The sequence below is a fragment of the Scophthalmus maximus genome, chromosome 4 (genome assembly GCF_022379125.1).
Source record: "Scophthalmus maximus strain ysfricsl-2021 chromosome 4, ASM2237912v1, whole genome shotgun sequence".
Classification (NCBI taxonomy): domain Eukaryota; kingdom Metazoa; phylum Chordata; class Actinopteri; order Pleuronectiformes; family Scophthalmidae; genus Scophthalmus; species Scophthalmus maximus.
The window spans coordinates 24,544,853-24,567,012 of record NC_061518.1 but is presented as its reverse complement, the minus strand read 5'-3'; the positions used below and the strand labels follow the sequence as shown (position 1 = coordinate 24,567,012).

The window sequence follows — 22,160 nt, the reverse complement described above, 5'->3', positions numbered from 1 at the left end:
CACGAGGTGACGCGGCGGACCAAAAATAGGAAAAGATGGCTTAGAGTTCAGTTTAAGAGAAGTCATTTAGTTTCCTTCCCTGAGATGCTTTGCCGGGCCTTTACTGCAGCTGCCCTCAGCTGCTGCTTGTTTGTAGTTCTTTTTGTCTTCAGTTTTCTATTCACTAACTTAACAGCATATTCCATTGGGTTGATATGAGTTGACTGACTTGGCCACTGAATAATATATCCCATTTCTTTGCCATGGGAAGGTCATGGGTTTGCTTTGTTTTGGGTCATTGTCCACTGAGAAGTGCCGTCGTATCGGCTGTACCTTCACTTCTCCAGACTTTTCTCTTCATTCAGGTACAGGTTAATCTTGGTTTCAGGCCTTTGTAAAAAAGTATTTTTTTCTGGCAAATCCTTATCTGGCTTCTTTGAATTCTACTTATCTTCCTATTCCGGAGTGTTACCAAAATCTTTTCACCTTGTTGTAACTCCTCTCTATCTATATTCATGAAGGCGTCTCACTGTAGACTATGATACACCCTCCTCGTCGAGAGTGTTCTTGACTTGGCTGGATGTGATGTAGGTGTGTTTTTCTACACAAAGGAAAGAATCCTGCAATCATCCACTTTGGTTGTCTTCCATGGTCTTCCAGGCATTTTGGTGTTGCTGAGCTTGACAGTGGTAGCCTCTTCTTCAGAATTGTAACCAAATAGCTCTCTTAAAGGTTTATGATTTTTATTATTATTTATTTTTTAACCCCCCCCCCCCCCCCAGCACAATGATGGCCTCCTTCACGTGAATTGACACCTCTTAGGAATTCAAATTGAGAGTTCCACTGAACAGCTACCAGGTGCATGTTCAACACTTGGAGTCAACTCTGGACCTTCTTTCTCCTTCATTCGTCATGGAATATCAGGATAATACACCTGTCCATGAAACTGTGTGTCAGTCAATCGCCCAAATAACTTCTGAGCCTCTGAAAATGGGGAGGCCATACTATACTCTACAGGGCTGAAATCCCCCCCCCCCCAAAAAAAAAGGTTTATGCAATACTTTTGTTAAACCCCTTGAATTAAACCTGAACGTCTGCACTTCAGTCACATCTTGACTGCTCCATTTCAAATCCACTGTGGCAGTGTACAGAGGAAAGACGACAGAAATTCTGTCACTGTCCAAATACTGAAGGACCTGACTGTGTACATAAAGAAAAGAAATTAAGGAGACAGTGTAGGGGGAGACAGTCCTGGCGTGAAGAGACAAGACACGGGGGCTCGGAACGGGCTCTGTGGATACAGCGTGAGGCATCGGGGCTAATGTCAGCTCCAATCAGTCAGTCCAGCGGGAGAAACAAGGACTGAAACAGACAGAGAGACCGTCAGCAGGGATGGGGGCTGGGGTTAGAGGGCAGTAACTCCTAACGCGTAGTGGCAGCCCTTGCACCTGGCTTTGATCCAACCTCAAAATCCACCACTGCTCTCTTCTTCCTCGAGGCTCCATCAGAGGCGGGGTGTCGAGGCAGCCGAGCGCAGACGCTGCCTCTCGGTTTGTGATTTCAAACAAACACGCACCAAAAAAAGGGGGATGGAATTCCTGCCTACCTAGTAGTATACTGTTGACAAGACTGAGGCAAAATGGAGAGGCAACACTACACAAACACCATGGTCTTTGTGCAATTTGTTGTGCTCCCGCCTGACAAAAGCCTGAGCATGACTGAAACACATAACGCAAAGAGGTTTTCAAAGGTGCTCTTCGGACGGCACAACAGAGGATTTCATTTTACGCTTTGAAGACACGCGCAGTCACGGGGAGACAACTGCTTTCACCTGCCATGAAATTCTCCAGAGAATTACACTTTTTGCTCTTACCTCTTGAGAAGTTTATGACAATTGGCTAGTTTAGGAGAGGGATAACTCAGTAAGGATGGAACTGTGAAGAGTGTTCATCCCCAAAGCCAAACATTTCTACACACGTCCGTTTAGCTCTTTAAATAGAAAAATAAAAGGACAAAGAAAGTAGTCTCATTATTATTTTATAATTTGCACAAATGAACATTAACCCGAAAAATTTATGAAAATGTTGGTTGGGGGGGGGGGGGGGGGGGTAAATCTCACAATTGATGATTATGAAAGTGAAAAACACCCCCCCAAAAAAACAGACCAAACCTCATCCATCCACAAAGTGCAAATTTGTTCAGTATTTTTTGCACAATTTTGTTGATAAGCAAACAAACAGACAAACAAAAAGACATAGGCGAAAACAGAACCTCCTCGGCAGAGTTGATAAAGTGATCATGATCAAAACATAAGTTAATGAGATCTGAATTACCGTCGCTGTTCTGGGACCCGTTTATGGAGGTTTCTGTTCCCCTCTAACATTTCTATCAAAGTAAAGACAACGCAGGTAACTAATGAAGTCTCTAAAAACGTATTCTTGATTAGAATAATTATGAGCAGCACCGTGTAGACTGCACTGAGCCAAAACATGAATCTCACATCAACTGTAATTTCTGTACGTTATTTATATGTGTATCTAATAAAATTGTCGATCCATAATTTATTTTCTCACTGGATGCAGTTGGGGAATTCAACAGCATTTTCACCCACAATGCCGTAGTTTACTCTCCAGGACTTAATTCGGTGCTTCAAGCAACAGCTGGGAGGAACGGAAGGGAAACTAATGTGCTTGCTGTGTTACCAATGAATCAGACAGGTCAATGAAAAATCCATCGTGCGACACACTAATTGATTCTGCGAGTTATAATTGGCTACTCAGAGTAACCGAGGCTGCTTACGCCATTGACATATGAGAAGAAAATAATAAACAGCTATATTCATTATCAACTTAACATTAATCACGCCAGTGCTCACATGATAAATGATTAAGTGACTAAACGATTGATGAAGTAAAGGGCCTGATTTAGTAGTGCACCTTGATAAGTTTGACGACTATTATTCCCTGCAATGAGTTAAGAAACTATGCTCGCTCTCTATCCGGGAAATATCACAATCTTTCAAACGCCACACCTCCAGTGTGTTACATCGCCTTACTGCTATGAAGGTCTACTCTCTGAGCCTCAGCTGAGATAACCTGCTGCCATCAGTGGCTCCGTTTCTTTGACATTTGAATAGTCGTACGTCTCATCACCAGGGAACTGACTTTGACCTTGTAAAATCAGCGGACCGGCCCTTTGACTCTTAAGGAAAATAATAACTGGTTACTGGTCATAATCAAGTGGTGAAGGTGGATGCGGCACATTTGTGCGCATCCAGAGGGGCAGTGCCAAGGGAAACGGGAGTAATGTCGAAAAGTCCAAGATCAGTAAGTGCCATGGTTCTCACATATAATCCCGGCGGCAGGAAACTAAAGTTTTTTTTTTCCTCCGGTTCCTTCGTATTGATCCCGCGATGCACATACCTCAGAGGGCAGACAGGGCAGTAACACAAATTATTTGGGTTACGCTCCAGCACCGCATCGTCAGTTAAAGGCCAATCTCTTGGCAGGCAGAGTCTATAAAGTCCTTCTCGCTTGATTGTGTAACGCAAATACATTTCACTCCCCGTAGTTTTATCTGGACCTTTCATGAACTACATTGTTTTATTTTGATACAGCAAAACAGAGCATAGGGGTGCAACATTTGCACATGATCAAATTAAATGGACAGCTTTCTTAAAGTGCTGGCCCAGCATGAATGCACATAGACTATACAAAACAGAAAGGCCGGTTACAACCAAAATACAAACCACGGGATAACCAAAATTTTTCATTACAAACCCATCTAAGGTTTACTGCAATTTGGGATATAACTTTTTGCGAGCGAAAATTAATGTTATATGTCATACCACATACATACAGTACAAACATGATGTAGGTGCATGTACATCAAACCAATAAGCTTAAAAAATGATACGTAGCAACTCTGACATTTGAACAGACACATGGAGCTAACACCAAAGAGAAGCACGTTTGGATCCATTAACATTCTAATGCCAAAGAACAGACAGCTAGACCTGTTTGAATAGAAGACAAGAATGCTGTGATCAATGGACCACTTTAATACTAATCACTAATACTACAGAATTATCTTTAATCTTGGCTTGCAACTTTGTGAAACATACAAAAGGAAGGTCTAGCATTGAAACATAATATAAATATACACTTTTTCAAATCTGTAAAGAAGAACTGACCATATTTAACCCATTCCAATGCAAGGCAAGTTTATTTGTATAGCACATTTTGACCTTTTTGGTCTGAGTGAGGATTGGGGCAGCAGTGTTCTGAATTAACTGCAGTTGACTGATTTATTTTTAAGGGAGACCTGTGAGGACACAGTTACAGTAGTCTTTTTTTTCCTTTTTTTATTGTCTGTAGACGAAACGGAATTGCCCCTATGGGATAAATAAAGGTGTTTGAACTTGAACTTGAATGTCCTTTAATCTTTGATATATTCTAGTATGCAGAAGTTATTGTTTTAACGTGGCTGTTGAAGTTCAGGTCTGAGTCCATGACCACACCCACATTTGTGGCTTGGTTTGTGTTTTTTTTTAACATGACTGTTTGAAGCTGGGTGCTTACTTTTAAGGTTCCAAAAACAATTATTTAAATTTTTTCTTTGTTTATTTGAGGAAAATGTTGGTGCATCCAGTCATTGATTTCCTCAAGGATTTATCTAGTGCTTGTATTGGACCATAGTCCCCAGGTGACATTGTTACATACAATCGTATGTCCTCTGCGTAATTATGGTAGCATATTTTGTACAAAATCTACATTCATGTGTAGATGTTGAACAGAAGTGGCCCCAGAATGGAGCCTTGGGGAACTCCTCATGTATTTTTCCCCGCTCAGATGTGTTATGACCTACAGACACAAAGTAGTCCCTGTTTATCAAATAGGATTCAAATCAGTTTATTACTGTACCAGAGAGTCCCACCCAGTTTTTAGTCGGTGTAGTAAAATGTTGTGATGTATCATGTCGATTGCAGCACTGAGATCCAGTAAACCAAGACTGAAATTCTGCCATTGTCTGTGTTTAAGTGGATGTCATTGAAGACCTTAACAAGAGCTGCCTCAGTGCTATTGTGTGGTCTAAATCCAGACTGTAAGACATCAAAACAGTTGTTTATTGCCATGTATTCGTTCAGCAGCTTAAAAACAGCTTTTTCAATGATTTTGCTCAGAAATGGTGGGTTTGATATAGGCCTAAAATTGTTCGTTAGTGGAGTGTCAAAATGTTTCTATTTTAAGACTGGTGTGAAGACAGCAGTTTTCAGGGCCTGTGGGAAGACACCTGAGAGAAGAGATGTGTTAACAATCTGACGCCATGCAGTTTAAAACATTTTTGGCAGAATATCAAGGCAACAGGAGGAGGATTTTAAATGTTGTATAATGTCCTCCAAGTTTTTATGGTTGATTGGATAAAATTGTGTCATTGTATTTAAATATATTTTAAGTGGACACTCCGACAACACATGCCCTGCACCTGATGTGGAGGCACTGACTGCTTACCTAATTTTCTGAATTTTGTCATCGAGGTAGTCATATTCATTGCAGGCCCTGGTGGAAAGAAGTTCAGGGGCAACCGACACTGCATTTTTCAGGTCCAAGTTGTTGATGCGTAGTCTTTTTTTATAGATGTCACAGTGGACCTAGAGATCGTTTTTTCGCCACCTCCGTTTAGCTTTGTGGTCATTTTAAAGGCCCACGATGCTCTGAGGCGCAAAGTATTCGTGGCACACCTCCTGTCTCTGGTAGAGGCAATAGTTTAGGAATCATTCGATTAGGTGGTATTTTACACATACAACATAGTTTCTTCCTATTAGTTGGAGGACTTGTTGCAATAAAAAATATCAGTTTGGTTAAGTTCAGACATGTCATCAAAATATTTTGTCATATTATGTGTTTTAAATTGATAAATGTCTAAATGATGAAGGGATCTTTGAGTCTTCCTATTTTTCAGGTATAGCATTGATAGCCAACTCATCAACTGCAATGGTTTAGTGTTTTCTAACCTGAAAAGAGTGCTGGGACCTTTTTAGTCAATACAAGTGCAAGGATTTATTTAAAGGTCTCACATCAGAGGGGAAGCTATCTGACCTTCGATATTTTATGGATTCAAAATGTTCTTTCAACTTCTTCAGATGTAATTTCAGCAAATTCCTATCAACGCCGGTAACCTTATTAGTTTATTTCAGAATTTTCTGATTTATTTCGTGAACAAAATAAACCTTTAACAACCAGTTAAACGGTCTCGACGGATGTATATATAAAACTACCATTTGTATCTTTTAATATAAAGATTGCATTGCTGGTTTTTGCTGTAATGAATGTCAAGTGGTGCCGTTTTTCTTCTATTTCTTTCAAATCTTTCTGTTATTTAATCATTTATTTTTTTCGGGCTGCACAGCATGATATGATCATATACGGCTTTCATTGCTTTCCATTGTTTCTCTTGTTTGATGGATCTTTTTCCCCTTTGTCATTCATTTCTAAAAATAAATAAATAAATAAACGGCAAAAATTTAGTTTTTGCAAGGTAATGAAAACAGTACCAGTGATGTGTTTATAGGCATTAATAACGAAGATATTTTAACCTGGATGGGGCATGATCCATTACGTAGATGTTTGCGATTCTGCTACTTACCACACGCTCTGTAAATACTAAACATACCAAACTAGTCAAATTCGAGAAAATGTTTTGCTTGGATTAGAGAAAAACATGCAATACAGATGCATAAACCTCCCTATACAGTATCACCAACCATCATCCTCCATCATCGGCTGCAAGGTCATTATTGTCCAGGATTCCTAGACTTCTTCCATTATACAGTTTCCGTCACCACCCACTATCATTAGAGGAAAACTAAATTCAAACAATCAGTCATAATAGATGATGGATGCATCAATATTAGAAACAGCATATACATTATAATAGTATTATTTTCACCATATAAGAATCCATGTATTAACACATGGGGGCCATTTGAGTCAGTGTCAAAGTGATTAATAACATGAGGGTTATGTACTGCCACACTTACACTTTTATTTTTAAATGAAGAAAAAATACACTTGTCCAACCCAATCTTTTTTAAGCTTTTGATGCTATTTTTCAGTTAAAGTTGTCCCTTGTAATATTGCAACAAAAGCACTTATTTTCTTTTTTTTAAGGGACAATATCCTTTTTTTCCACTACAATGAATTTTCACAGCCTTTAATATTAATGACCTTTTGCAAACTGGCAAGTACCAGCAGTCCCATAATGAATCTTTCCACAAAACAAGATAACATGACAAAGGCTAAATACCAATCTGATTATGACTGTTATTAGCCACATCCCTCCCTATCTAATACTGAGACTGCCTCACATTCAAGCATAACGCATAATTTGTATTCATAGCACATTTAAATTAACAATGAAAAATACGTAGTCCAATGTCTTATTAAAAAAGCACACAGATGTATCAAACTATTTTGATGATCCTAACACTAGAAGACAAAGTGAGGGATGTATATGTATGTGGGCAATATTTTATAATTTGCTTATGCCTAGGCTTTCTCTAATAACAAGTTAACATGAGATAAATATTAAAAGAGATAAATATTAAATTAATAACCAAAGGAGCACACAATTGAGGAGGAGCTTTACCTGTTTGTGCCTCTGCCAGACAGACACGCTGAAATCACAATACAAAAAAATTATCCTTCTCCCACTGAAACAAAGTTGCCCTCGTTCACACGCACCTTTAATCACGTATGTTTTATAAAAAATACTTTGTGACCTTCAAGATTACAAGATTGAGTAGAAACACAACTGTTCTTCAAGTCTGTGTAAGTCCGCAAAATGAACAGTTGGCTTTTATTTTCCAGAAAATCTATCTTAGCTCTGGGATTCGCTCTTCAGTGTGCACGGCACTATACCCAGCTGGGCAAACTCGAGCTTGAAATTCAGCAATTTGATCACTGAGTACATTCGTTCAGGGGAATAGAAGGGATATCTAAAGGCCCATTAGAAAGTGAGGGGAGTGACACCCCAGGCTGCTTCCATAAGAAAACTAAACTAAACTTTTTCCAATTTCTGCGCATTGATCCCACAATAATACAAACCTCAGAGGGAAGACAGATGTAACCACAGAGACAGCAAATGATTTGGGTAACGTCTCAGCGTTGTATATTCTGCTAAAGGGCACTTTCTTGGCAGGCATAGTTTAAGAAGATCTTTTTCCTTAATCGTACAGGGCAAACTGCGCAAGAGAGCAGTATGCAGTGTACGTATCTGATTGTACATGTGCATGTGATAATGCATTTCCTTCTAAGCTAGTTTCACATGGACATTTCAAGGACTTCTTGTTTACCACACTTTCCATCAATACTGAGAAAGAGAGGGGGGTGAGAGAGGGAGGCAGTCTTAATCTCAGGAAGGCAGATTTAACTAGAGTTTTCTTTGTGCATTCTTATTGCATTCCACATTTGTTCTTGAAATGGGATTTAGAATGTCAAGGAGGGTGTAAGTAATGCTATAAGTATAAATATTTTCATAATCCCCGAGACTGAGAAATCAATGAGACTGTTTACTCCAAAGCTCCACATGGAAAAATAAAATCCTGGAAAATGGCTCCTGTTCCATATCCCCCACACACACTCACACACACCATTGTTTTGGTAGCTTGCCCACACCTCGGGATGATCTCAAGGTCATTAATCCTTGACATAACATTTTGTTTGGAAACCTCAAACTCACACGTTTTGTGAGTTTGTTCATTGCGGAAAGCTATAGGTTAATAGCACCTGAGTGATTCTGACACTGAGTTCATAGCAGTGGCTGACACCGGTGCTCTCTGGCTCTCAGTCTTAGTCCCTCCGTTACAACCAGGGCCTTTCAAATCAATAGACTCCGCAGCGAACAGCCCTTTAAAGACAGTGCAGCCTTTTAAACATCCTCAACAAGGTTACCACCCCACAGGCATAAGCTGTTGACAGACTAAACCTTATCACAAAAAGTTAGAAAATATAATTTTGATTGCAAAGACAAATTAAATTGAGAGCTACTTAACTGTCTTATTTCATGATGATTGTCATTGTTAATTTCAAACTGACATTTGCTCGTCTGCATTTGGTGCATGGAGTCATTTCCCTTACCCAAATATTGGAATGTGAGCATCAGCTGTTCTCCACTGTGGCATCTTTGAGTATGGTGCACATCTATTTACATCAGCACCGTTTTCAGAACGACAAGCCAATCTGTTTATACACTTACCCTATATGAGGCTTGACTCTTCCCTTACATGCTATCCTTTTTTTTTTTTTTCCTTTCTCTCACGCCACTCCCCAGCCGTATTTGGAGTGCACCCTCTGGCCTCCCGCTCGGCTTCTATTTCAATATCTCTGAAATCATAAAAATCCTTCAGCCATGTCCCATTTCTCTAAAGTGAATTTAATTCTGAGGAGACAGACGATGTGCTGTACATCAGGTGATGATGGATGCTGCTCAGCGTGTGAGAAGAATGTGCTGGTTGAGCACAACCTGTCGACTAATTATTTTGCCAGCATAAGTAATGGGAACAGGCTTTTCTGTGAGTGCAATAATAAGTCTAAAAAGATTATTTCAAACATTTTCAACTGCGACAGTCCTTTGAAACACTGCAAACAACTAGAGCAAACAGTAATCAGCGCTCATTAATTTCCTATGACTGGAGACAAGTCGGCAAATACTGACCGTGTTCTCCAACACTCCCATGTCAGCAGTACCAAGTTGAGCAGTGAGCATATTAAAATTTTTGGGCAAAGCTGATTTTCATCATCTAATCCTAAAGCGCTATTTTTATAGGCCCTACCTGTAATAGTAAATGTCACTGGACATTAATCAAAATGACAGCAGACAGAAAGGCTGTGCCGTGCCACAGCTGTAAACTGGATTAAGTGTGCTTTGAAGGCCAGACGCAAAGAGGGTCAAGCATGTTGGCATGAATGTCAAATCCAAGCTGATACAAAGGAGTGGTAAATAACCACCAAAAGCTACAGGCCAAATTAGTGGGTCAAGGACAGGTTGTTGTTTTGTTTTTTTGCAGCGCTGGGAGTAGACAGGAAGATTTAGTGTCAATCCTTAAAGATGAGAACGGTCAGTGTCCTTACACTCCCATGTAATGATCAGAACTATAACTTAATTGCCCTCTGCATAGATGCAATACCTATACTCCACTACATCCAATCAATACACCAGAGTCTGTGTTGGAAATAAGACTATATTGGTCTGTCCCTAGGGGGGAATCACTGTTGGGTATTCCCTGGTCAGTCCATTGGGTTTCAATTCTGCCACAGGGCCTCTAGTTGGACGAGCCCGACAAACTTCAAGAAGGAAGGCACCCAAGAGGCATCTGATAAGAAGCCCTAACCACCTCAACTGATTCAAGGAGCTATGATACTCTCAGCTCCCCCTGGGTATCAGAGCTCCTTATCTTATCTCAGGATCTCTAAGACTAAGTCCAGCTCCTCTGCAGAGGATCTCAATCATGTTATTTTGAACACCATGCACCAAATAATCGGGGGTCGAAAAAAGGTCTGGGTGTGATACAGCACTTGCTTTACTACCAAAATTGCCCTAATGTGCCCGTCAAACCATTGACAGGTGAATTTATGGCAACAATAATGGTTTGGTTATTTGGCCAAAAATCTTATCTCAGGATGAAATGACTTTTATTCAAAGAAGCACATCTTGAGGTCTTCTGTCAGTGGACGAGGGGTCATTCGCAATATAACAGGCAAACAGAGTCATTTGCATACTCCAATGGTTTTTGATTGCATCGACATGGGGTCAGGAGTCGTCAACCAGGAGTCAGCAGACACCAGAAAAGGGACCAAGGAAGTGGCCATTTTTCACCTGGGACAGGTGTGTGTTTGTGTTTGTGTGTGTCTGTTGGTTTGTAAGTCAATCTTACCTGCCAGGCGGAGGGACGCCGAGTTGTAGATGGCCTCGTCTCGCAGCTCCCTCACATGCACAGTGACAGTGGAGACGGCATCTGGCCAAATTCCATCGGACACTCGGACCTGGAACTGATAGGTGCCAGGTGGCGCATTCTCCTTGATGATCAAGAAACCTGTTCTCTTGTTCAGGACAAAGTAACTAGGGGAGAGAACAAACACAGAGAATAGGATCAGTCTAAAAAAGAAAAGGTATACTTAAATGACAAAATTCTAATGCCTTTGTTCTCATTCTCATTTGCACAAGCCTCTACAGAATAAATCAATTTAATCTCTCAGCCTCATGAATCCGCACAGTGGAAATCTGGCTCAGACATGTTCAGACGGCCAACACGATCTGCCCACAAAAAAAACCCCCACTGCATCAACTGACGTGCACTGATTTAAATATAAACTTCTCATACAAACTGTTCTTTTGAGAAGTATTTACTCAAAACCTTTCTGGGGTGGTTGCCATCAATCAAGTTGGCTGCCTTGCTACAGCGGGCGGTATTACAATGCGACCGGGGTCAAAGAGACCAGTGCAAACATTGCACGGTCCGGCCTTAGCAATTTTTTAATGCTCTGGAGCCTGAGAGGGACAAGCTGCCGAGTCTGTAGGGCTGACACCTGTTGTGGTAGCGATTTGTCATCAGGCTATTACTGGCGTGTCAAGTGAGTGTGTAGTGACCACTTTTCTCAGTTGTTTGCCCATGGTAAACAACTAAGTGGAAAGGAATGGTCAGTATGACTACAGGTCTACAGCCCAGGGTTAACCAGACGTAAGAATATTCACAGTGGCTTAGGTTGTGTGCGATCTGACGATTTTATACCGTGGACGATCATAATTTGGCGTACAATCTACTTTTCAGAGGCATCATACAGATCACGGGGAAGTTGCTTTTGTTACTGAAAACTGCACGTGTGTAATCATTGCAACCAACAGACATTAATTCTTCATTATATATTATCGTATTCGGCACTGCAAACGATGTTGGAGAAATTAACACATTTGTCTATGAGGAATCTTTGCCGATCCTGAGCGCTCTGTGTGTGTGTGTGTGTCTCGGAGCTTGCCCGCTGCAGGGGGCATGTCCACCTCTCACTGCGCGACCCGACACGCAACACATGGAGACAAAGAGAAAGACCGGATGCTCCGTGTGGCGATAGCAGAGTGAACCAGTCGGAAGAGGCAACGCTCGTTGCCACAAGTGTAATAAATGTTTTGCAAGTAAAGTCGGTAACTTGAGCAATCTGTCGAAGCATTTTGTGAAAGTGAAAGTACCCTCTACTTCTGCTGGTCCAAGTCAAAGACCAGATCTGTTATTTTTAAAATACATGTTATTTTTATTTGTCTTTTTCTGACATTTTTTTGTTTGTTGGGGAAGATCCTAGTAGATGGTGAGAAAATTTGTGATTCAGATCGTGGATTGTGATTCTATCCTAAAAGATATGATCTTTTGGCCATATCACTTCTGGCTCACTTTTTTCAGGTAGAGACTTGTGTTATCCCGAAGCTTGTGCTGTGGGTGTCCACTGTGTGATTGCCTGTTCTGTATTTGAGTTCTCTAACTCTAGGCACTATTATCTGGGAGGTGGTGATGTCTGCTATACCTCTCGCACGATATCGACTCTACACATCACTACCCATCGTTATCACTCCTTTCATGGTTACTCAGCCTGCCTCATGAAACACAGCAGTGCTGACTTGGACTGATGAGCCCAACCTAAGGCTTTATTTCAAATATCAAAACAAACACAGTCCAATTAAGATGTTTACAAAGCATCTCTAGTTCAATCTCAATGAAACATCTGTCATATCAAAGAGTCGTGGACTGTGCCACACACACTCATCAATAATGTCGCTTCAGATAGTTAATTAAAAAATGCAAAAATCAAAAAGTAATATTTTTACTTTACATTTAGTTCTGCCTTTGTTCATACCTCACACCTCAGCTTTTACTTCTAAACATTAATGGTCAATGCAGGAAGTGCGCTGACATTAATATAGAAAGGTCAGTAAAGGTCAGGGTGGCGTTCATGCTGGTGATTGGAGATATTGGATTGGAGCAATATATAAAAATAAAAACTAAGTGGTTTCATTTTAATAACCTTGAACCCACCTTTTTCTGCCTGTCCATACCTTCACTACAGTTTATTTGCCATAATCTCAATTTTTGAATTGCTGCCATGCTCATCTATTGTGGAAGTTTTGAAGAATCTTCCATCATCAATGTTCTGGTCTGGCAGCAAGGTTGATGAATTCAGCATCTGATCATTGTCTACATTGTGGCTGCTGGCCACCACACACTTTTTGTACTCAAATCAGCAGCATGTAAACATTGGAAATCTAACATAACAATGAAAAAGGACATTCTTATGCATGCTAACAATTTTGGCATCTAACATAACATGTTGGAAGCTCTGACAGGGGAGTTAGTATGTTACATGTGAACCAGGTTCTCATAATAATCACATTCCTTTCCACATAAGCAGGTATCATTGACAAAAAAATTGTCCCAAACTTTGTCATGTTTGAGCTATATGTATAATGAATATAAGCACAATACTTTATGTCTCTGTGGGCTGTGTTGAAGGCTCCACACCCTTTTTCCTGTCCAGTTGCCAGACGGATGAAGATAAAATAGTACAGATACTCTTTTATCCCCCTCGGCCATGTGTTTTACTCTGCATTACATTATGTGTTTTAGTGTTTACCCTGCTTTCTGCTGTAAACCAATTCCCCTCTGGGACAATAACAGAAAGTGAGCAGAGACGATACATTAGGCCGAGGGAGGCAAAGGGAAAAATGAGACCAGCTAATGGGCACAAAGACATATGGGGAAGCGATTTCACTTGGTTCCTGCCTGCATGCTCCCCTTGTACGCTAAATTATCTCATTCGAGTTTAATTAGAGAGGAAATCCGAGGCAGAACCTTGGCAAATCAAATAATAAAGCTCTTGTAGACACAAGGGCCACATTAACTACTTTTTTTTTTAGTTTTACAATACATGGTGCGGGGTGTAGATCATGTACTTGTAGGTCGTGCACTTAATTTCAGATTTGTCTTTCACTGAAATGCAATTGTACATGTCTAATAAAACCACTAATACTTTTCCATCTGGTACCTTATAATCTACTGAAGCATGCTTTTATTGACATTTGTGTCAACCACTTCCATTACTGGCCACTTCTGCTCCAGTCAAAAGTAGGGCGTTTGCAATAAAACTATTCTATCTGATGCACTGCTGCAGTAAGTCAAAATACAAATGTTCTCCCTGTGACGTGCAGCGTGGTAGTTACAACCAACTAAAATGCAACCTCTTGATCCAAAGCACCCAGAATTGAACAGCCAAAGAACACACTCGCACTGAACAAAAGCTGCTGTGCCTGATTTGAGGCACCGGAATGAAACCACATAAAGCAGACCCAGACAAACTATGACAGGACACGTTTTGTGAAAAGGCCAGTACAACAGGGATAAGGCAATGTGTTCGGAACTCAGCTTAGGTTTGAAAACCTACCAAGAGAGAGAGAGAGATAGAGAGAGAGAGAGCTGTCATGAAATGTTAATGCCTTATATTACACCCATTCCTCCAAGGGGCTGAACCTCGACTTTGATAGAGACGGAACAAAAGTGTGTCATTTTGAGTTAAGCTCAGTTTGGAAGACGAAGGCCAAGGTGTCGTGGGGGTGCTGGAGTCTCAATGTATGTGTGTGTGTGTGTGTGTGTGTGTGTGTGTGTGTGTGTGTGTGTGCGCGCGCGCCGGAATCTCCAGCAGGAAAACACAGCAACATCAGCAAAGAAAAAGGCACAAGGAAATGCATCATCAGCTGGAAAAGTAAAACTGGACAAAATGAGTGAGGTAGTGGACAAAAACATGGTAACCAGATGTAAAAGAATTGAAGAATACAAGAATTATATGGAGTTGGCATATGGAGTTTGAATCAAGAGCGATGGTCTTTCATTTTGAGGGCATTATTTCTTCATTTCTCGCTCAGAGTTTGTTTCCCTCGCATTCAAAAAGTTGGTACTCGTGTGCCAATTTGCCCTGCTCCTGCTCAAAACTGTTTGTCTGCACTCACATATACCGTTGCTGCTGTTCCTCCGTTTGGTTTCCTGAGTCCTCCTCGTGCTCCGGCTGTTTTAGTGCGCTCACGAAACTTCTACTGACAGATTTCTTGTCTCGATCGTGGGTTTTTGTGAAATGGCCCTGGCAAAACTGACCCTACCACATTTGATGGACAACAATGAGATTCACTCCAGGCCCCTCCTGTACCTTGACTTTTCTGGCTCGGTGGTGCAGCCCCTTTCATCCCGACATGACTCAATGGGAGCCATCCAGGGGGATGATGACCAGGCTGCATGGGGCAGTGTGTGGGTCAAAAATATGCAAAGTGTTACTTGACTTTCTGTGAGAAAGACCAAGCTGCTTCTGCTTACTTTCCCCACAACAATGTTGAGCAGGGATTCAGCTGGGGCTTTCACATGTTGCCCAAGTCATGTAATCACTTGGAATTGACGGCCTCAGGCAGAGAACCACCCGGCTCAAGGCATAAAACTTTCAAAGCTATATTTTCCCTACTTCTATTGAAAGCTAGTTTTTTTTTTTCAGTACCATCAGACTGTTTTTCTTCTTAGGCTCCTGTTGTTTACTGTTGGAACAATTAATAAGAACGCTTTCGTGTTTGGCATTTAAGATTGGCTGCCGCTTGTGATCGATACCATTGCATTAGTTTAACAAATAAAGTATAATTTCGATTCACAATGTTTTTTTTGCTCGGATGGAAACATGGTAATGATATTCCAACTTGTCTATTCGAATCAAATCTGTCATTTGGTATTCAACGGCATGCTTTATTTTAATGATGTAACACAGAATGATACTCATAATGGTAATAGGAAAATGATTAAAATATAAATAAATAATAAATAAAACCTGCACAGTATGAATGATAACCATAATAATTGTGACAGAATGATAACATTATCATGCTGTTCTTCAGAGAAGATGGTTACCATTCATTTTTAGCTGACGGGGAAAGGGAGGGACTTGAATAATGGGTTGAAGGGGTACTAGGTTCAGAACCACTGCTCTGTGTTCATCTGATCACTCGCCAGCATGAATCACCCAACTCAAAGAACAATAAATACATTTTTGTTTTCTTTATGAATGATTAATAAATAATAATTAAAGCAATACTTTCCTCAAATTCAAATGGTTAAGTCATATTTGTGGCATGGGAGTACATCCATGATAATATGCTCATTCGAAATCATGCAACGCCGTTGCCAGACAACAAACAATGTCCTATGTTCTCCACATTTCAATTCCGATGAATTGCAAATGCATGAACAGTGAAATAACACATACTATCAGAAGAAAAAAAAAGTAACTTATATGATACAGCAGCTGGTGAGGCCAGACATGTCTGCAAACAGTATGTACAAAAAGGGCCTGTTACTGATAAAGTAATGTGAATTTTATATTGTGTCACAAATATTATTCCACTATATTTCAGTCTCAGTTACTGTAACGGTGAGATCATAATTACCTAACAACATTTATTAGATGAATAAGAACAATTATGTAACGTGACATGAACATATATTAATAAACATACTTTCCTACACAAACTGTCACATCTGTCACTTGTTGCATTTTTGAGCGAATACAGGGATCCTCCTTCCATATGCACTTGTAAATTAAAGCGGATTGACTCACTGGCAGAGCTGTGTCCTTCGAGAACTGTACAACATGGTTAACTGTCAAGGTGGAAAACCAACAATAAGGAGACAATAAACACCAGAAGTCCCATGCCACAAAAAATTACTTCACTGATGAAGTCAAGTAATTGAACCCTTAATATAAAACAGGATTCATGCTGGCGAATGTGATGAACTGTTGAACTGAACTGTTGTGAAAAAAATCCGCCTGTAAGGGACGCTTCAAGAAGAATTAAATAAAGAACAAAATTTTCTCATAATTAATGACCGAGCTCTTGATGAAAGATAGGAAAGAAACACAATAGCAATAGCTTAATCAATACATCAGGGAGATGGGGTGGCAAACAATCATCAAATTATTCCAAACAAATACAAAATGTGAATAAATTGTGATTAATTAGTAAAAAATGAAGGAAAATAAAAGGAGAAAACATTAGCTGCAAAAAAAGCAGAAGTTTAAAGTCTGTTAAGTTTGTGGAGCCTGATTGGTAGTGGTGTATCACGCAGCAACAAATACCCGGCCCCCAGAGAGGTATACCACTCTGTTGCGTTTCATAATGCAAACATTTATGGCAATTCCACTGTGCCCATATATTCAGATGTCCCAATGCAAAAAAAGCTATTGTTGCATTTGCATTTACAAATATTGCATAGTGCTTTCTTTTTCCCTTGTCATAGGTCTGAAACGTAAGGTAGTCAGCATGAATGTTTTTTTACATATACAACAGAAACGTTGTCACACAAACAACTGAGAGATGACGTGCGTAAAAATCACACGTAACGCCTCACGTCACGTTTAATTACCTTGGCACGTGTCCTTCAAAGACGTAGGTCTTGTTGTCCCAGTCATCAGGGTCAGGGGAGTAGACCTTTCCGAGCACCGTGGTTGGCATGCGGCCTTTTAACAGAAGACACATCAGTTTATCAGCTTATCATGGTAGACAACCATTAACACTGTGAATTGAAATGTGTCTGTGTGTGATGGATACAGCAGCGCAGGACAGGTTTGGAAGAAAAAGGTGTAGCTCTGCGATGGCCTCCCTTTCTTCAGGACAACATTTGGCGGAATAATAAGTGTTGCCGATCTGCAGACTGTATGTATCTCCATGTACATGTGTTTGATACTGAATATTATGCATATTCCAGGCTTCATTCGCCATTCACTTTCCGCAGAACTAAGAAGTGACATTACAGGTGATTGGCACGGGGAGAAGGAAATGCATAACAGAAATGCTCTTTGAATGCACAATGATTATAATCATGCAGAAGGGACTGCTGTTTTTCTCCCCTCCAGCTCCTCATACTCTGAGCCCTGTGGGAATTATTTCTGAGGGTGCCCTTCAAAATTTTAAAGGCAGACCGTGACATTTTGAATTTCAACCTGTCGTTTGACTTTGCCAGAAACGGCTGAGGAAAAAGTTGCACAGCCATGGAACATTGTAAGATTTCAATTACAACAACAAAAAAGATAATGCTATACTCCTAATCGTTTTATTTAGGCGCAAGTGCATGAAAACAAACTTTGTATCATGATAAACAACACAGAAGTAACACGTCCTTTCATTATTTGGTGAAAAGGGGATGCAAATACTAGTCCATCTTCTAGAGGCGGCCGAATATATTACTTCTAGTGCCTGGGATTCTGTACTAAAAGGGCTGATTAAGAAAAAAAATGATAGCCGTGATTAACTGCATGTCAAACTGAGTTACAGTGTGACCCTGATCATGGCACAACGGGAGTCATTCTGACTAAACACCGATCATGCAGACAATGATAATGTGCTGACGGTGGGTGGGTTGAGGAAGAGGTGAAAAACACAATAAAAGTGTGTGCCTGTGCGCGTGCATGTGCGTGTGTTGATTACCGCACACTGATTAGGAATTAACTGGCTGGCAGTATGAGTTTTCTCCGACGGAGAGAACTACCTTACATAACAAAGATCAAGCTGTTTAGACTCATGTATCTAAGTACAGATGTGTATCACTTTATTAATCTTTTTTCTGTCTGTGAACACACTACTCCCTAAAGACGGAGATGGCCTCACCTCTGTGACTATTGATGAAGATCCTCTTCTCCCCTGCCACGTGCCCGTGGTCATTTTGGTCGCCGATGGTCACCGTCAGGGTGGTGGTCACGGTTTTGGCCGGGTGGCCGCTGTCGCTCATAATGACTGGAATGAGGAATTCTTTCTGGCGTTCGCGGTCAAACGTCCGCAGAGCGGTCAGTGTCGCTGTGCCATTGAGGTTATCCTGGAGGTAGAAGTCGTTATTGTGGCGATACTCGGAGGGGATGGTGAAGTGAAAGGGGGGGCCGTTCTCCGGAGAGTCCCGGTCCACAGCTCGCAGGAGGGTCGAGGTTTGGTTCAGCCTCACTACCTAAACAAGGAGGGAGAACATATGGGTTCGTGGCTGCCTCGGAATGGGTATTTCTCCTAACTTATTTTTATATTAGCATTAATATAAGCATTATATCAGTATCCTGCATGAGATCGGACCCAGCCAAGCTTACCTGTGGTCCCATCACATTCTCAAATACTATTGGGGAGTATGCTGCCTCGAACTCTGGTCCATTATCATTCACATCCAACAGAGGCAGCTGGACTGTGGCACTTCCTGTCAAAGGTGGAACCCCGTGATCGGTCGCTATGACAACCAAAAGGTGCTGGGTTGTCGTCTCTCGATCCAGAGGCTGGGCCACCGAGAGTACACCGGACTGGTCGATTGTGAACAGCCCCTCGGGATCTGAGTCCTCTGATAGGCTGTAGGTGATATCACGGTTCTGGCCCGAGTCAGAGTCACTGGCCACCAAGCGTGCCACGCTAGTTCCCACGGTGATGTCCTCAGGCATAGGGGCGAGAGACAGGAAGTGCGGGATGAAGACAGGAGCGTGGTCATTGTAGTCCTCCACCTCCACCACACAGTGGAGAAGGCTAGAAAAGTCGAGGTCTTCAACCTGAAACGGGAACCACATCCAGTCTCAAATCTTGTTCAAGTGCCGTAGAGACAAGTTTTGGATAGAAAGATAAGCTTTTTAAGATTCCAATAAGGCCGGACTTCCAAGGCACACTATGATTGGACAGAACTTACAATTGATTACAGACATCTCAAATGTTGTGCATAGCTAGTAGTTGGAAGTTGGAGAACAAGATGATGAATAATAATAACCATAAGATTCAAACGCAATGTACCTGAACGGCGGTGACTGGCCCCCATTGGATCAAAATCATGTTTTGTCCTTTAACACTCTTGGCTAGGTAATGTCACACCCTCACATCTGTGTTGTGCTCATCTGATATCACATAATGGAATTTCAAGTTGTTTTCCAACCACTGCCTCTCACCCCCACCAATATGAAAAAGTTACCATGTGGCCCTTTCAAGTTGCTGTCTGTGACTGATAAATGTAACCTTGTGTTTCAAAAACCTCATAGAAGTGTCATCACTTTGAAATTCTTGTCTTGGCTTCTGACAGAAGGAGCTGACAGCTCCGAAAACAAACAAGGGGGGGGGGGGGGGGGGGGGGGGGGGTCACGAAAACTTTCCAGGAATAAACTGTTCATGGATGTACCTAACCTTGAGGTACCAACTAAATTTCATTTCATATTTTCAACACTTCAGCAGCTGGTACCCCAGCATCATTCATCCTATGGTTTCTGTGAGTCTAGACTCAGACAACTTCATCTCCTCGCATGCTGCATACCCTTCACTGAAGGTGTCCTTTCCAAAACTTAGATTAGACCCCATTAATTAGAGACAGAAAAGTATGACACAGAAGCTGAGTCAAAACAAACGGGGCTTTCGGAACAGATTCCATGGAACCTTACCTTAAGTGTGAGGTTGAACCTCTGCTCGCTGTGGCGTTCATAGTCCAGGCGTTTCTTCAGCCGCAGGGTGCCGCGCTGCTCCTGCTTGTGGCTGACCATGTAGAACTTCTGCTCTTGGTCTCCTGACACAACACTGAAGGTGAGCTGGGCATTTTCTCCGGTGTCTTTGTCCTCAGCAGCAAGCTCCAATACCTTAGAGCAAGCAGGAAAATCAAGAATAAAAGTATGTGTGAGAGAGAGAGAGAGACAGAGAGCAGGGCAAAGAGCTCTGCACACAGCTCTACAATTAAGCAATTGACACATTAAAGGGGCAAGAAGCGATTCTGGAGAGAGCTTGTTTCTCTCGTTGTGATTGTTGTGATTTTACTACTCTGGCCAGGACGCGAACCCGCGACTTCTGTCAAGAGAGTCCGACGCTTTTTTCTGACGTACAAATAAAAGCGGCAGTTAACAAACGGTGAGGAATTATTAGCTGATCTTTACAATACGTGTATTTCTTTAGAATTGCTTACTGCCCCTTTAAGTTAGAGAGCTTTTATGTTTTGGAGGAACTTTCGTATCATAATGAAACTCTGGTGGAACAAATTTTGTATATTTAGTATAAATAAAGTAACCTATAAACAGCACATGTACAGGGGATGCATTGTACAGAATAACGTTACTGTAGAAGAAGTACATAAACTGGTGTCTTCTAACAGTAAGGGCCCTACCCACCTCTGCATTGGGTGCTGCATTCTCAGAGATCCTTGCCAGGCAGGAGTGATCAGTGAACCTCGGCGCGTGATCGTTTACATCCTTGATCTGAATGGTGGCAGTTCCAGTACCTGTCATCCCTCCCCCATCTCTGGCCTCCACAACCAGGAGGTAGGACTCCACCTGCTCTCTGTCCAGACCCCCCATGGCTACAGTGATTGTTCCCGTGGTGGGGTTGATAGTGAACATATCTGAGAAGGTCGGCACTCCCCCTACCTCGATGTTGGTGGCATCTAAACTACCCACAATCCTGTAAGAGAGCACGGCATTCTGGCCCACGGCGGAGTCATCCAGGTCGGTGGCTGTCATTTCCATCACAGACGTCCCAGCTACCGAGTTCTCCGCCACGTCCCCGAGGCAGCTGGGGGCGCAGGTGAAGACGGGCGCGTTATCGTTGATGTCCCAAACATTGATGATGACGTCGGTGAAGCCCGTCAGACCTTCGCCACCTTCGTCGGTGGCCAAGACGACGAAACGCCACACGGCGCGCTCCTCGCGGTCCAGGGTCCGCTGGGCATAGATCTTGCCTGTGACCTCATCAATTATAAATTCACTCTCTGCGCCCTGCCCATGGAGCGAGTAACGCAGGGCCTCTGGGTCGGCATCTTTATCTGGGTCAGACGCAGTTACCTACAACATCAAAGGCACAGCGAGAGAAAGAGGGAGATGAGAGTGTAATCACCAAGTTGTTGTTTTTTTAACACTATTTAATAATTGAAATGCTGCTGACTTGGCGTGCTACCTCGACTGGAAACACTACACAACTGCTTGGTACAGTTATGAGCCCTCCCGTAGGTAAATGCGGCAAAGATCCACCCTCCTCTGCCCCAACCCACACCCCGTCTGCCTCTCTTCTTCTGTCTGCCCCGTCTCACTCATCCTCTAAACATGAGCCGCAATTACACCCTGGGTTAGTTGTTT

At 41.8% G+C, this 22,160-nt stretch overlaps 1 protein-coding gene across 1 annotated transcript in view; it reads right to left on the bottom strand.

Moving 5' to 3' along the window:
* The window catches only part of si:ch211-186j3.6 (neural-cadherin), a 290,314-nt gene that overhangs the window by 107,312 nt on the left and 160,842 nt on the right, over nucleotides 1-22,160 (bottom strand). The window contains exons 19-24 of the mRNA XM_035627332.2: nucleotides 21,201-21,869; nucleotides 20,487-20,678; nucleotides 19,173-19,616; nucleotides 18,709-19,039; nucleotides 17,468-17,561; nucleotides 10,913-11,097 (exon numbers count right to left, since the gene is read on the bottom strand). Of these exons, the coding sequence (XP_035483225.2) occupies nucleotides 10,913-11,097; nucleotides 17,468-17,561; nucleotides 18,709-19,039; nucleotides 19,173-19,616; nucleotides 20,487-20,678; nucleotides 21,201-21,869 (1,915 nt within the window). The remainder of the gene's footprint in view (nucleotides 1-10,912; nucleotides 11,098-17,467; nucleotides 17,562-18,708; nucleotides 19,040-19,172; nucleotides 19,617-20,486; nucleotides 20,679-21,200; nucleotides 21,870-22,160) is intronic.